We start from the raw sequence: 17,141 nt of genomic DNA, 5'->3' as shown, positions 1-17,141 counted from the left end.
TTCCACCTGGATATGGCGAAATAACCTCAATCAAAGCACCAACATGGAATTATAACTGGCTTATCCTTCCCAAAACCACCAAATCTACAATTGAAGGGAAAATTACAAATTGAAGCAACATTATTATCAGAGTTGCTATACCGGTAAAAGCTCCCAGTTTGGAGCATTCATTACGGATTGGGTCTAGGACAGTGATGGCTAACCTTTTTGCCATCGCGTGCCAAAAGCGGCGGGGGGGGGGGACACAGACGTGTGCCCACATCCATAATTCTATGTGCCCCACCCCCCCTCATGCTCCCCCTGATTTTGGCACATGATGGCACGATGGGCTCAGTAGGCCCATTTTTCACTCTCCCGAGGCTCCAGAGCCTTTCTAGGAGCCTGGGGAGGGCAAAAACAGCCTTCCCCACCCTTCCTAGAGGCCCTCTGGAGGCTGGAAACAGCATGTTTCCTGACTTCTGGTGGGCCCAGAAGGCCCGAAAATCAAACTGGCCAGCGCACACATGCATGCTGGAGCTGAGCTCGCGTGCCCACCGATATGGCTCCACGTGCCACCTGTGGCACCCATGCCATAGGTTCGCCATCACGGGTCTAGGATGTTATTATGCAACAGCTTTCAAGGCCCCCTTGGAGAATTCCCTCTTGTACCTGAGTAATCGGTGAAAGGGGTGAAAGCGTAGGAGACACTTGCTGGGATTGGCTTCTCCTTGAATCTGTGTTCAGTGAGAGGGGACTGACGGTTGGCTGCCGGTGTTGCTGGGAAGAAGCTGACGTTGTTGTCATTCCTGTCCCCGACAGAGAAAATTAGAAGGAGGAATAAGATTAAGAGGGATTTTCCAGATGGATTTTCAAAACTACAGGTAGTCCTTGACTTACAATAGTTCATTTAATGACCATTCAAAGTTACAACAGTGCTAAATAAGTGACTTATGATTGTTTTTCATGCTTATGACCACTGCAGCACCCCCCCCAGTCCAGGGGTGTCAAACTGGATTTCTTCAAGGGGTGGATCAGTGTTGTAGTTCTTCGCGGGCCGGCAGGGGAGGGGGGGAACAGGACAGATGCCTCCTGTAGCACCCTGCTGGCCAAACAGGGTGGGGGGGCACATGCAGCGGGGGCTGTGCGCCCCGTTTTGGCTGTCAGGCACAACGGGCCGGTCCTTTGCTAACCTTTGCCGAATCAGGCCCGCAAGCCTTGAATTTGACACCCCTGCCCTAGTTGCAGTGTCCTGGGATCATGTGATCATCTTTAGCGACCTTCTGACCAGGTTAAAGTTAATGGGGAAGCCACATTCACTTAACAACTGGGTTACCGATTTAACAACTGCAGTGAGTCATTTAACAACGGTGGGAAGAAAGTTCAGAAACTGAGCAAAATTCACTTAACAAATGTCTCGCTTAGCGACAGAAATTTTGGGCTCAATTGTTGTTGAAAGTCGAGGGCTACCTCTGTTCTTATGTGGCTGAGTCAGAATACCATTAATATTTCTATCACATCTTTTCTCCAGGAGCTCACAAAACAAGCTGAAAAACAGCTTCTGAAAATGTCATCGGGATTGGATCGAATGTTTCAAAGGAAGGAGGATCTGAGTTTTGCTCCTCCTCCCATCTCTAGAGTCGCTTGATTAGTGAGATGACCAGCATATACATTTAATAAATTAATAAAATCTCTCTGCTAAATCACTCTTCCCCAAACTGGTATTCTCCAGAGCTACTGTACATTAAAATATCAATGATTATCAGGCAGCAGCATCTTCTTTTAATCCCTTGCGGGGTGGAGTCAGGGCAACTGAATGGAGCTGAGTATTTACTGGCCGGATGCCCTTCCTGTCACCAATGCGGAGTTATATTCAGCAGATATATTCTCATCGTGCCCAGAGAGAGAAATATCTGCCTCTACCTAGGATCGAACCTACAGCTTCCTGATTTGTGAGGTGAGAGCTCCACCACTAGGCCACCACACCACTTATTATTATCAGGCAGCATGCCGAATAAGAAATCAGTCAAACAAATCTGGAGGGTTTCAGGCTGGGAATGGCTGTAGTATTTAATATTAGGTATGTTCATGCCTTGAGTTATTTATAAAAATAAATAAATAAAAATAAATTTATAAAAATAAAAAAGATGAGATTAAAAAAATCTAAAGGAGGTCGTTCTGAATTTACGATCACAATTGGGACCAGAATTTCTGTTGCTATGCAAAGTGGTTGTTAAGTGACTTGTGCCCGATTTTACAACCTTTTGGCCACCGCTGTTAATCACTTCAGTTAAGTGAATCACACGATTGTTAAGCAAATCCAGCTCTCTCCCACCCCCCACCCCCTTGACTGTGCTTGTCAAACCCCAACTGAGAAAGTTGCAAATGATGATTGCCTGATCCCAGGATTCTGCAGCTGGTGTAAATACATGCGCCATGTGCCCAAATTTTGGTCACGGAGCTGTGAGACTGCTGCGATGGTTGTAAGTATGAGGACCAGTCGTAAGTCACTTTTCCCCCCAGTGCTGTCGTCACTAAGAAAACAGTCCCGCCTGGCTGAAAATAAATATCCTGGACAAGACTGCAAGAAGCTGTCGTGCTAGGAGGCATTTGTACACGCATGCAAAGGCCTTACCCTGATTGGCTGTGCTGATCCCCATGTGCGTCAGATTGGCAGTGAGGTTCCCGGTGCTGTTGGAACTGCTCAAGGAGGGAAAAGTGGACTCTTCTGGGTCGAGTGGTGTTGGGAGAGGAGAAGGGAAGTGGATATTTGTCAGGTCTGGCAGTGAGCCCCCTGTGTTGTGAGCCGCAGGGATAAGGGCAGTAGTGTTTTCTTGGTCAGCTGACGGAAATATGCTGCATTTATGACAAAGACAGAGAAGAGGATACTTTGTTAAATGGAGGCCAAGGCCGCCTGATTTATTGGAATTCACAGAAGTAAACAGGATGATTGTCTATGGAGATTCTCAGTTATCCAGGTCATGCTTGTCCCAAAGGTGCTTCCCCCCCCCCCCCCCCGCAAGCGGCGAGTGGACTTCCTTGTTTTTTTTTGAAGACGTTGCACTTCTCATCCAAGAAGCTTCTTCAGCTCTGACTGGATGGTGGGGAATGGAAGGATTTATACTCCTTGTAAACAGCTGGTCCTTTGCATTCTTTTAGCAAGTGGTTAAAAAATAAACCTCCAGGTGGCCTCAAATGACTCGCTAAAATAATGCAAATGACCAGTTGTCTGCAAGGAGCATAAATCCTTCCATTCCTCACCATCCAGTCAGAGCTGAAGAAGCTTCTTGGATGAGAAGTGAAATGTCTTCAAAGAAAAATAGCAACAGCACTTAGACTTATATACTGCTTCACAGTATTTTACAGCCCTCTCTAAGCGGTTTGCCGAGTCAGCCTGTTGCCCCCAACAATCTGGGTCCTCATTTTACCAACCTTGGAAGGATGGAAGGCTGAGTCAACCTTGAGCCTGGTTAGATTCGAACTGTCAAATTGCAGGCAGCCAGCAGTCAGCAGAAGTAGCCTGCAGTACTGCACTCTAACCACTGCGCCACCACAGCTCTTATAAACAAGAAAGTCTAGTTGCCTCTTGGGGGAAAAAAGCACTTTTGGGATAAACAGGGTGATAATTCCTGCCTGGAATCTGGATCATGACAATTTAATCTACCGCATCCTCCTGTCTTGCAAAAAGTAAGGCTTTTCTTCAAGACAGCACTTATAAACAACCACCATCTAAACAGAAGTTAGCTATCCAATACAATGGAGTGTAAAAAGATAGGTAATTAAAAATAATTTTCTAGAAAATGATAATCACTTTTAAAGATTTTTCAAAGAACCTATTCAAGCTAAGCGCCTATTACAGAAATTGGAGGGTTTCTACAAACAAGATGTGTCCTGAGTACAATTTAAAACCCAGAACATATTTATCCCATAAGAAGTCTTTTAAGTTATGGAGAGTTTTTTTAGCCAAAACTCCTATCAATTAAAATGTCCTGTGTTTCTATTCAGCTGAACTTCTGGGCCACAATCACTTATTTCAGGTTTGAAATAAAGCAAAATTCCTATTTTATGCACACCCCTAATGTCAAATCTTATCTCTATCACAATAAGCCATAATGGTTGACTTGAATTATAGAGAACTGTATTAAGTGTGAACTGTTTGATGCAACAACAACCCTCAACTATATTTAATAGGGAGCATGGCTTGCAGTAACATCAAAAACTGTGGTTTGTTAATTCATGCATTGCAGAAAACGTGCTAAGCCAAATATCAAGAGGCATGATCTTGCTTTGCTATTCTTGATACTCCTTATTGGACAGCAACTACTAAAATTATTGCAAGCCATTACTTTGGACTTCTCAGTTATTCCTCTCTAATAAAAACACATACACACAAAAGGACAGAGATTTGTTTTCACAAAATGATGGTGCTGGTTTCATATTTACCCAGAAACCAAATATATACCCTTCCCCTTAAACATACTTGATTCCTGGAACTTCACAAGATTTAGGCCTTGAGGATCCTGTCTGAAAGAGAACAGAGAAGAGTAGGTCAGCATGAGATACTCAGCTGCAAAAACAAACAAACAAACAAACAAACAAACAAACAAACAAACAAACAAACAAACAAACAAACAAATGTCATTATATCAAAGGTTGCTACCTGAAGCACCTGGATCAACCCAGACACCTGTACTACACCTGTACTTGTTTACTGAGGGGAAAAATGTCTCTCCTGAACTGGGAGATTCTCCTAGTCCACCTTCCCCAACTAACAGCCAACTCTTTCATGCAGTCAGGCGCAAGAAACCAGGACAACACCATCAGCTGATCAGAGAAGTTTCTTTATTGCTGCTTCCCTATTTACAAGAATCTCGCCAGACTGACTTCACTCTCTTGAGAAAAACCATATATGCACTCCAAGGATTTAGAAGAGTAGGATAGGGTCTCTATCACTTCCTTCCCTGCAGAAATTCCAAGCTAACCAGTCCCTTAACTCCACCCCTCCTCCAGCTGACAATTCTACTGCACATGCCTCCCCATGAATGGAGAGAGAGGTGGATGATAAAAATAATATTTTTTGGGAGCTGGGCTGTGAAAGAGGGGGATTTCTATGTTGCCCCCTCTCCCTGGAGAAAAAAAGAGTGACAGAAAGTCAAATTGTTGGAATATGCTATAATCAAGTAACACAAAATTCAATTTCTGGCTGCTTGAAAATTAGAATTAAAAAGCGTTCACAGTATTTCAGCCCTGGTTTATACACCAAACATACCATTCACTTTAAAGTCTGAAATAGCCCCTTTCACTTTTATGTATGTGCTGCACTCTAAGAAGAAAGCTTTACTATCTCTGACAGTTCAATGGCGTCAGTAGTTCATATATCCCACAAAAATTAGTGCCAGTACCTTCTTAGTATCCCATCCTTGTTTTGAAAGATTTTTCTCTGTCTCTGATGCATCCTCCTCCATGCCTGGAACCGTCAGTAATAAGACTACAGTGTGAGAAAAAATATATGTGCTCTGAAAATCCCTGGGAAAGAGGAGAAGTGGGTAGAGAGGATCCTTCGTAGGGCTATCCCATCTCCTTTGTTCCCAATGAGCTTTCTAACTTTATAGTTCTTGTGCATGCTAAAAGTGGAGGCAAGCTGAGTCCCCCACATCACCTCCCAGTTTCTGATCCCCAGATATTGAAGGGAGGGGACAAAAGAGATTCCCCCCATCATTCAAACAAAAGAAGCAGCTTCAACACAGTTGAGGGCTCTGCTTTTATTAGGAAACATTGTCCTCGCTATCAAGCAAATGTTAAGCAGAAATCCCTTTAGAAAGACAGTGAGGACAGAACTGGGAGAAGGCTTGTGTGCGTGTCTACAGCCCCGTCCATTCTTCAAAACTCATGTGAACCAAGTGGACAGCTGTGCAGAGCTACAGTGGGAAGGGAAGATTGCTTGAACTGAAGACTTCAATTCACTCTTATCAGGAGCTGTTACTCAGGTAGAGTTACATTCAGCAGAAGGCATTTTTCAAAGCTTCTTAAGGAAAGATCACACACAGCTGAACAGAACACACACCCATCCAATCAGAGCACAGCCAACCCCCCATCCAATCAGAGCACAGCCAAACCTCCAACCAATCAAAACACACCTCCAACCAATCAGAACACAGCCAAGTTCCCACCCAATCAGTTCACACCCCCACTGGCAGTTAAAAGGAAGAAACAGCTGCGATCACACACATTGCTCCTAGAAGCACGAAGCCGAAGACACCAGCCTGAAGATGACGAATGAGACTTCGTCGAAACATTGCCAAGAAACCTCCAATTTTACGTGGGAGAAAACCCGAATAACCAAAGACATATATATATATATATATAAAAAGATGTCCAGGAGGGCTGCTACTTGTCAGCAAGAAACAAATAGTAGGCCAAATCCAACTTCAATACTAACTTGGTGTGAAGTTCAGATATGATGGACATTAGGTTATCTATGTCATTATATGGACCTTGAGAATAGCTGAAAGTTCAGAGATGCTGATCCTCTCAGCATATATCCCCGAAAACCAGAGAAGTATGGGAAGCTGCCTTGGGTTTGGTCACGTTACTAGTAGTCCATCTAACTCAGTTTATTTATTTGATTTATTTGGAGATGCAAGAATTTGGAGGGTGGGAGAGGAATGCAACTATTATTTGTCATGATTCATTATATGGTACATTATCTACGTTTTGTACGAACATAAGCATTAACATACTTTCCAGTGTTTTCAACAAGTCCATTTCTATCTCGATTCTTCCTCTTCGGCATCAAATACACAAACAGCCAAAATAACTTCAGCTTCTGGATAACATTTTTCTAATGTGAAATTTCATAATCTTTGCTGCATCTCTTCAATTCCTTCCTCCCCTTCCCCGGCCCCGCCCCGCCTCTAGCGAAGTTTACAGGCAATTTTGCAGCTTTATTTTTTTTCACAACTCCTGGATTGTGCTTGCTTTACTTTTTTTTAGTCACCTCTTTTTTGCTGCATATCCTGTGACCCAGCTGAGAAAGGCTCTGTCTGAGTGGGGGTCATTGTGCTCTGGTGCAGGGCAGAATCAGAATTGGTCCTAGTGACAAAGGGGAAGAAACCGTTAAAATACTAGCCGAGTATATAAAGCATTTGCAATGTATACGTTTTTAAACCAAAGGCAAACATTTAGCTCCCAAGCTGCTAAGCGTTCCTCATATTCCTATAATATTCTCTGCTTTGGATAGAGTTTATGGCCATGGTTCTTCATGAACTGATATCCAAGCATAATGCAAGTAATGCGAATGGCGAACTATTGGAATACCTAAAAGGGCCGTTTTCAACTTTGTGAGCACAGCAAGCCATTCAAACTGACTGCAGAGGTCGATTCCAAACTCATAGGAGCTGAAGGAAAGTGGGTGTTAAAAAAGAACAGGATCTTGCCATATCATGTGTATGTGTGTGTGTGTGTGTGTGTGTGTGTGTGTGTGTGTGTGTGGTGTCTGTGTGTGTACATATAGGTGTATATATATATGTATTATATCCACACACACGTATGTGTGCCTATAATACATACACACATACATACACACACATATGTGTGTGTGTGCATATTGAGATTCTGCATCAGAATTTTATTTTTTAAGCTGAGCTATTGTGTTCACCGAAAAAAGTGACAATAAAGGTTATGTTATTTCTATTGTGAAAGTCCCTATTTTATGCATATATGTCAGCGATACTAAGTGAATTTATGTGAGTGTCTTTTATAACTTGATTGCAACCCTCTTTCTTACAAAATCTGACTCTTTCTTGCAACATTCAAAATGTGGCTCCTTACTTTTACAATTATATGTACACTGAGATCAGAGTTCGTGTGTTCTGCCCCAGCTCCAGATTTCCGAGGTCCTTATCAAATTTATTAAGTAGCAAGAATAAACAAGACCTGCAAAGGTTGGCAACCAGCCCAGAAAACAAGATATGATAAACCAAAATACTCTGATCATAAATACGAGTTGTTTCCATCAAGAAAGCACTAGCTGCGTGCGACTTAAATAGGCTAAGGGAGTGGCCAATTATCCTCAAGCCCTATTCTCGAGTAGACCTCCTCCTCCTGAGCAGCCACTCCTGCCTTTTGGCAGCCCTGCGTGCTCAAGCATTGAGGAGAGGCTCCTCCACTTCGCTCTCTCCACTTGAAGGAACCTCTGGAGGTTCTGAAGGCCCTGGCTGAGTCTCTGCCTCTGGCACCACATCCTCTTCAGCCTCTTCGCTGTCCGACATGAGCGCTGGCTGCGCAGGCTGCTGGCGCGACACCACACCAGCCTCCTCTTCGTCGGGATCAGCCATGATCCGCACAGGCCGCTGGCGGGCCACAACAACGTGAAAGACCACAGTCACACATATAAAGCTGCCCTTCTACTGATATCACTCTCGAAGTTATTTCTGAAGTTCCATTCCTTGCCTTCTAGAAAAAAGGCAGACTGCAACTTGGAAGCTGTTTCTGTTTTTTGTCTGTCTTAGAAATGTTTAAGGACTGTCTTTAAATGTGTGAAGGATTGTGATGAAAAAGGTAGAGCAATCTCCATTGCTTCAGCGGGTGGAATTAGGTGGGGCACCTTACTGGGAAGAAAGTTAAAGAAGCATCTTAAGCCAGGAAAATGTTTAAAAATCAGGGATGTGCTATTGAAGGCGGAGGGTTTTCCTGATGGAAATATTTCCACAGAGGCTATTTTGAAGACACGGAAAATGAATCCTGAACTGCAGAATTTGCTTGGAGTACTGGACTGAATTAGATGTCCACCATGATCATTCAACCTGTGGTCAACATGTGGCCACTACTATATAAACAGAGAATAAACCCCATTCCCTTCTAGCACTGAAGATGTTACCTAGTTAAATAAAGAAACTTCTGCAAGAAAACAACCAAACTCAGTGAGCACCAAGGACCCCACTGGGGTCAACCTGTCCTACCTTTGGAATGCTTTGGAATGTTTTCCCCAAATTATATATTAGGGAAACAGAATGTTCAGAGAGTGATTAATTTCCTAGGCTTTTAAAATTATTTCATTCTGCTGCTGTGGTTTTTAATTTGTTTTGTTAATGTTGTTTTGACTATGTGAAGTATTTATACTAATTGTTAGCTTGCCTGAGAGCAGAAGTAGTGAGGAGAAAGATACCAATTGTCATGAATATGCAGTTAAGTTTAGAATAGTAGATTGAACCATTTCAGATACACTTTAGGAAAGACTGCCCACATTCCAATCCCAGATTTAATTATGGTGGTTACTCAACTGTGGTAGTAAACCATTACTAGCCCTAACCTGGGTTCTTTTTTAATGCCATGCCTCATTTAAATTTAAATGGTAAATTGGTAAATGTAATCAAATAAGATATGGTCCAGGATTCACAGTCCACTAGCCTTTAACATTTTTACTATAAGGAGCATATAGTTAAACCCACGGACACATACCTAATCAGTTAAGCTAATAATTATAATTGTTTTGTCAAATAATCTTTTTTATCCGAATTACATGTCTGCCCATCTCAATGAGTGACTTTGGTTGGCTGCACAAATTGGATAGGTAAATAAATATTTCTTGGATGATATGATATATACCGTAATATATTCTTTACTGGGTAAAAAATATGCTTTTAGAGATCGCTGTGTAAACTGAAAAGTTAGACATTTATATTTCAAAATTATCGTATACATACCTTCTCCAGTTTGTATCTGAAGGAGGAGACAGGTAGACAGTACCATATGGACAGCTGTCCACGTAAATCAGACAGTCAAGGGAGAAATGTTTTTTAGATGTTTCTTTCTCTCAAGAAATCTTTTTTTTAAAAAAAACCCCCACACTTTTTGCCCTATTAGTTCTCTTCTTTTGGAAACAAATAATGACTCGCTGTTAGTGTGATGCCATTATTTTACCAGGACTGTTGTGTTCTCTTAGTGATCCCAACCAGCCAGGATCACATAAAATAATGATCTATAACCAAACAGAGGTAGTCAGGTGACAACGCTGCAGAATCAGCTAGAGCAATGCCACTTGACTCTATTTATATAAGAGGTGAAATCCAATTTTTTTTTTACCACTGGTTCTGTGGGTGTGGCTTGGTGGGTGTGGTCTGGCTTGGTGGGCGTGGCTTGGTGGGCATGGCAGGGGAGGGATACTGCAAAATCTCCATTCCCACCCCACTCTGGGGCCAGCCAGAGGTGGCATTTGCCAGTTCTCCAAACTACTCAAAATTTCCGCTACCGGTTCTCCGAACTGCTCAAAATTTCTGCTACCGGTTCTCCAGAACCTGTCAGAACCTGCTGGATTTCACCCCCGATTTATATGTCCATTAAAAGCATAAAAAACTGGTTAAAGAACAAAGTGCCTTGAAATTCAGGCTTATTTAGCCTAGGAATTGTTTTGAACTAACAGAAATCTGTACTTCGTCCTCCCCAGCTTCATTTAATCACCCCATTTTAAAGAGGAGAGGAAAAAGCGTTTTGTCATCGCTATTGTTCAACCCTTGCTCATCTAATAAAAACCATCTACAGATCTAAGAATATTCCTGCTTACCCCATCCTACTCATGCCATTTTATCAAATCAAAGGATATCTGTCTGCCATGCTTATCCACAGAGAGAGGGCGCCGATGTGGTGAGCCAAGGCGATTCCTGTCACGATATACCCTGTCTACCAGCCCATGGTGTCGAGTTGTCCTACTGGTGTCCAACCCAGATGGCTGAAAGGGAGTCTAAAGCAAAGACAGAGAAACAGCTTAAAACACAACCTACTGGATGTCCCACCATAGGATCAGGCTGCTGGAGGGAGATAACTCATGTGACTGTCTCACCTCTGGGGAAATTGGTATTGTACAAAGAGTGTGAAACCTCTATTTTCTCAAAAGATTTAATATACAGACACACATACAGGTAGTCCATGATTTACAACAGTTCATTTGTTTTTTTGTTTTTTTATTTTGATTTATATGCCACCCTTCTCCGGAGAGTCAGGGCGGCTTACAATGCATTAAGCAATTATAATTATTGACCGTTTGAAGTTATAATGACACTGAAAAAAAATATTTATGACCATTTTTCATACTTATGACCGTTGTAGCATCCCCATGGTCATGTGATCAAAATTCAGACACTTGGCAACCCACTCATGTTTATGATAGTCGCAGTGTCCTGGGCTCATATGATCACATCTTGCGACTTTCTGACAAGCAAAGTCAATGGAAAGCCAGATTCACTTAATGGTGTTACTAACTTGACAACTGTAGTGATTCACTTGACATCTGTGGCAAGAAAGATGATAAAATGGGGCAAAGCTCACTTAACAACTGTCTCATTTAGCAACTGATATTTTGGGTTCATTGTGGTTGTAAGTCAAGGACTGCCTGTAATTTATAGGGATACATTTAACTTTTGGTACAGGACACAGAACTGAATCTTTAGAAGGCCAGATCCTGAAGATGAAACTCAAATACTTTGGCCACCTAATGAGAAGGAAGGGCTCACTGGAGAAGAGCCTAATGCTGGGAAAGATGGAGGGCAAAAGAAGAAGGGGACGGCAGAGAATGAGGTGACTGGATGGAGTCACTGAAGCAGTCGGCGTGAGCTTAAATGGACTCCAGAGGATGGTAGAGGACAGGAAGGCCTGGAGGAACGTTGTCCATGGGGTCACGATGGGTCGGACATGACTTCGCAACTAACAACAACAACAACAACAGGACGCAGACACTTTCTAATGTTTCTAATGTTCTTGTCATACTTCTGAGAAGAGCTGGTATAAAATTCACCTGGAAGGACATGTCCATCGCACTGCTGCCAATCTGATTGACGTTTGGCAAGGATCCTCCATAGTACTGGCCACGGCTCTGCCCCAACTGCAAATACTGGGTTTTCTGTAGCTGTAACTAGAAAACACAAGATGCAGAGATTAAGCAAGAGAAAAGGAGTGTTCTCATGCTAATTACAGGGGTTCCCAAACTTGGAAACTTTAAGACTTGTGGACTTCAACTCCCAAAATTCCTGACCAAGCATGGATGGTTCAGGAATTTTTTTTTTTTTTTGAAAAAAGTGTTTTATTTTATTTCTTATAAATATATTGTAAATGTACATTCTCTTATCCATAATTAATCACACACACACACACACACACACATATATATTTGTTTGTTTTCTCAGGTTTTCACGGGTGTTTGTATGTAGGTCTTTGGTTATTCGGGTCTTCTCCCACGTAAAATTGGAAGTGTCTTGGCGACGTTTCGACGAAGTCTCATTCGTCATCTTCAGGCTGGTGTTCTCGGCTTCGTGCTTCCAGGAGCAATATATATATATATATTCTAAAGATTTTTTAAAAAATATATATATATTCGGGATTGCTCTTCTACCCTTTCTTCTCTCTTATTTTACAACAATCCTTCTTCTCCTTCTTCTTCTCTCTTTCCCTTCCCTGCCTTCTTCTATCCTTTTCTTTCTTTTTTCCTCCTCTCCTTCCCCTTCCTTTCCCCCCCTTCTCCCTTCTTTCCCCCCTTTCTAACCTTTTTTCCTCTCCCTTTCTTCCACTCCTTTTCCCTTTCTTCTGTTCCTCTCTCTCCTTCTCCCCTCCTATCTTACTCTCTACTCCTCTCTCCATTCTCTCTCCTTTGTTGTCCAATATTTCCCTTATTGGTATCCGAGCAGCCCCGATTTTCTATTAATATATACTTTCTTTTCAATTTCTTTTCTATTTTACCAATTACACATATATCATCATGGTTGTACATTTATGTAAGTGATCCACCCCGGATCACCCCAACGATGCCCTTGAAGTGATGTCCCAGTGCCTGGAGGCCGTACGGATCTGGATGGGGAGAAACGGGCTCAGGCTCAACCCATCCAAGACCGAGTGGCTGTGGTTTCCGACGTCCCGATATAGTCAGCTGGCGCCATCGCTGGCTATTGGGGGCGAATCATTGGCCCCCACGGAAAGGGCTCATAACTTGGGCGTCCTCCTGGATTCACGGCTGTCTTTAGAAGAGCACTTGACGGCCGTAACCGGGAGGATTTTTCATCAGGTTCGCCTGATTCGCCAGTTACGTCCCTTTCTAGATCGGGACTCGTTACGCACAGTCACTCATGCTCTCGTCACCTCTCGTCTGGACTATTGTAATGCTCTCTACATGGGGCTCCCCTTGAGGTGCACCCGGAGGCTCCAACTGGCGCAGAGTGCGGCCGCGCGGGTGGTTATGGGAGCAACATGGAGCTCCCATGTAACACCTCTCCTGCGCGAGCTGCACTGGCTCCCGGTGGTCTTCCGGGTGCGCTTCAAGGTTCTGGTTACCACCTTTAAAGCGCTCCATGGCTTAGGACCTGGTTATCTACGGGACCGCCTACTACCACCAACAGCCTCCCACCGACCAGTATGCTCCCACAGAGAAGGGCTCCTCCAGGTGCCGTCGGCCAAACAATGTCGGCTGTCGGCCCCTAGGGGGAGAGCCTTCTCTGTGGGGGCACCGACGATCTGGAATGAGCTCCCCCCAGAGATACGGAGGATCCCGGATCTGCGCACCTTCCGCCACGAGTTGAAGACGCTTTTATTTCATCAAGCGGGCCTCGCCTAAATCTTCTGCCTTTTAAGTGTAAATTTTAAATTTTTAATGTATTTTAAAATTATGGGTATTTTAAATTATGGGTATTAATTCAGCCAAATTTATTTAATTCATTTTATTCGATTTTAAATTTTGTATATCTATATGTTTTATTTCATGGCTGTACACCGCCCTGAGTCCTTCGGGAGTAGGGCGGTATAGAAATTCAATAAATAATAATAATAATAATAATGTAGTAACATTTTTCTTCCCATCCCCCTTTTCCATTTACACAAGTGTCATCTGAATTTCTATTTCTTTTTGTCTTCTCTCTCATGGTTCAGGAATTCTGAGAGTTGAAGTCCACAGATCGTAAAGTTGCCCTAGTTGCTCACCCCGCTCAAAAGGCATATTGTCAAGAAAGTATTGTCACTCTACAGATCCTAGGAGAGTCATATTCACACCTCTAGAACCTCATGGGAGAAGAACACATCTTTTTTTAAGGTTTCTTTTTAATTTTAATCCTAGAAAACATGCCCATAGTCCATCATATCTCAGAAGCCTTGAAGGGAAAAAAACTCCCCTCCTTAACAGCACCTAGCTGGTAATAAGCAAAAAGCTGCCTCTAGATGCTGGCTCCTTGCAGTAGTCACAATTATGGTTGCTAAGCTTCTCCTGTTTTATACACAAAAACTCTTTATCTCACTCTTACTATGCAACTCTTCCTGCCGAAACAATGTGTGTGTGTGTTTTTTTAAAAAAAGATGTTTAGGATTATGATATTGAAAACTGTCTTTCAAAAATTCAATTTTTTCTCAAAATTCAATGTGAATTTAAAGATCCCAAAGATCTACTGCAATGCCTCTCAAAAGCCAAAAGAAATAGGTTTTTAATGAATCTTTAGAACAGTAAGAGTAGGAGGAAGATGGAAAAACAATGTTCCTTTGATTTCAAATAATTCCACTACTTTCTTTTCTTCCTTTTATCTCTCTCTCTCTCTTTCTCTCTTATGATGCCTGAATTATTTCTTAAGCCATTAACAATCTATCATACTAAAATGGATTTCAGGCTAATTGCTATCTCCATTATCTCGAAACATTACAGATTTTCACTCATTATTTTCACAGTAATAGCATTCAGGTAATCCTCAACTTACAAACAGTTCGTTTAGAGACCATTAGAAGTCACAGCGTCACTGAAAAAAAGTGACTTATGTCCGCTTTTCACACTTACAACCATTGCAGCATCCCCATGGTCACGTGATCAAAATTCAAACACGTGGCAACCAATTCATATTTATGACATTTCCACTGTCTGAGGATCATGTGATCAACCTTCTGACAAGCAAACAGGAAAGACAGATTCACTTAACAACCATGTAACTAACTTTACAACTAGAGTGATTCACTTAACAATTGTATCAAGAAAGATCATAAAATGGGGCAAAATTCACTTAAATGCCTCACTTAGCAACATAAATTTTGGACTCAACTGTGGTTGTAAGTTAAGGACTACCTGTATTTGTCAGCACCCTGATAACGATCAAGAGTTTGTATAAACCATAAAGGACCGCCTTCCTGAAACCTTTTAACAACTATTTTATTATCACAATTCTTGGTTATACAACTGACATTGTTTTCTTTCACACACACACAGTCCCACCAGAGAACCAAGTACCTGAAAAATTTCACTGATAAACAGACAGAACCTAGCCTGTGCTCTTATTTATTTATTTTTTTTAATTTGATTTATATGCTGCCCTTCTCCGGAGACTCAGGGCGGCTTACAATGCGTTAAGCAATAGCCTTCATTCTTTTGTATATTTATACAAAGTCATCTTATTGCCCCTACCACTGGGTCCTCAATTTACCTACCTTAGAAAGGATGGGAGGCTGAGTCAACCTTGAGCCTTGGCGAGATTCGAACCTGCAGTAATTGCAGGCAGCTGGTCTTAATAACCAGCTTAATAACAGGGTGCTTAGACCACTGTACTACCAAGGCTCTTCCTTTATTTTAATAAAGGAAGTATTTTAATAACATGCATATGATCAATAAAATAAAATAAAAACATTTCAATCGATGTGCCTCAACTTTTCATCTCCTAATTTAGTGTAAGGGATGTAGCAAAATCACCTGCATTTTAAAGCAGTCATTTTAATTACCACTTTAACGTACATGAAAATACATAAAACCACCCTTTAAAAAAAGGAGAACACCTGCTTGAAAAACAGCATTTTTCGTCCCATGAACGATCAGACCATCCATGGGGCGCAGGTGATGGCTCAGAGAGAATATAATCCACCCCTTATTCTGCATCTTCCCGGGCAGAAAACAAAATCTTGCAGTTCTACCTAGAGGGGAAAAAAACCTCCATTTCTTTGGTCTTATACAGAAATTTTGAGAATGCAGAATCAAGAGGTCTTTTAACAATCCATTTAACTCCCCGAGAGAGAATGGTGCCCATTATGCTACTGTTATGGCTGCCTAATTAAAGCTTCAATTGGTTTTAGTTGAGATATTTTCTCCTATTGATGTAGGAAAAGAGAATTTCAAGGCCAGAGGCTGGCTTGGAGCTATCCATGGTTCTGGTTTTAGCTTTTGGCTTGCTCTGGATGGAAATCTGTAACTTGACCCAACCTTGACTGCAGAGATTTGGGTGTTTTATTAGGTCTCTCCATACTAAAAGCCAACCTTGCCTGATGTTACTTCTATGAGCCTCAGATAACTGCAGTCTTATTTTTTTTAAAAAAAAAAAAACTTAAAATTCACTCAAGAATGGGATTAGATGAATCTTTACTCTCATCCATCAAAGTAAATGGAGACTAAAGGAACCTTGCCTGGTTGTTTATTTATTAGCAATCTTTATAATCCACCCAAATCCCAAAAGACTCCGGGCACAACAGCAAATAAACAAAAACAAAATAAAGAGTGATAACAAACATCGCCAGCTATATACCCAATGTAGATTCTATCAATCAGACCCCCTAAGAACTGAAAGAGTTATTTATTTACTCAATTTATAAGCCACCTCAATCACCATAGCAACTTTCAGATAACGGGAAATCATAAATAAATTTGAAACAACGAAGTGTTACAATAGTCACAATAAAAGTATTAAGAGCCTGCGTCAATGAAACAACACAATGATCGCACAGCCTACCAACAGAGCCTTAACAGCCTTCCTGCACCAGAATAAATCCAGAATATCACCACCTACAGATCAGGGGTTGAGATACACAACTGGATATTGTCTGCACCAGGGTGGATTTGATTTAAATCGAGCTGATTTAAATCACAATTTAAATCATGATTTAAATCACTAGTAAAAAGGCTTGATTTAAATCAACTCGATTTAAATCATAATTTTTAAAGAGCAATTGTCATCTCTGCTACTCCTTTGACCCGCTGTTGACTCACCGATAGTCCCAGTGTTGCAGAATATACAGCCTCATGCTACATAACTAAGCTCCATTTCATGCTGAATAAACTAAATTATTTATGTATCTTAAATAGAAAACTATCTTACGATAGATTTTTACCCCAAAAGTTTTTTATTAAAATAAATTCGATAAAAATCAAAAAAATCCGATTTAAATAAAAAAAG

The 17,141-nt window shown here is 41.7% G+C and overlaps 1 protein-coding gene across 4 annotated transcripts in view; it reads right to left on the bottom strand.

Moving 5' to 3' along the window:
• CRTC1 (CREB regulated transcription coactivator 1) overlaps nt 1-17,141 on the bottom strand; it is a 96,178-nt gene that overhangs the window by 23,462 nt on the left and 55,575 nt on the right. For all 4 annotated transcript variants that reach the window (XM_087876230.1, XM_034422614.3, XM_034422615.3 and 1 more), the window contains exons 2-9: nt 11,765-11,881; nt 10,577-10,714; nt 9,681-9,742; nt 6,974-7,068; nt 5,379-5,464; nt 4,457-4,500; nt 2,612-2,832; nt 649-785 (exon numbers count right to left, since the gene is read on the bottom strand). In XM_087876230.1, coding sequence (XP_087732356.1) covers nt 649-785; nt 2,612-2,832; nt 4,457-4,500; nt 5,379-5,464; nt 6,974-7,068; nt 9,681-9,742; nt 10,577-10,714; nt 11,765-11,881 — 900 coding nt within the window. The remainder of the gene's footprint in view (nt 1-648; nt 786-2,611; nt 2,833-4,456; nt 4,501-5,378; nt 5,465-6,973; nt 7,069-9,680; nt 9,743-10,576; nt 10,715-11,764; nt 11,882-17,141) is intronic.

The sequence above is a fragment of the Pantherophis guttatus genome, chromosome 1 (genome assembly GCF_059756535.1).
Source record: "Pantherophis guttatus breed Tessera chromosome 1, ASM5975653v1, whole genome shotgun sequence".
Lineage (NCBI taxonomy): Eukaryota > Metazoa > Chordata > Lepidosauria > Squamata > Colubridae > Pantherophis > Pantherophis guttatus.
This window is presented reverse-complemented; position numbering and strand designations above follow the sequence as displayed.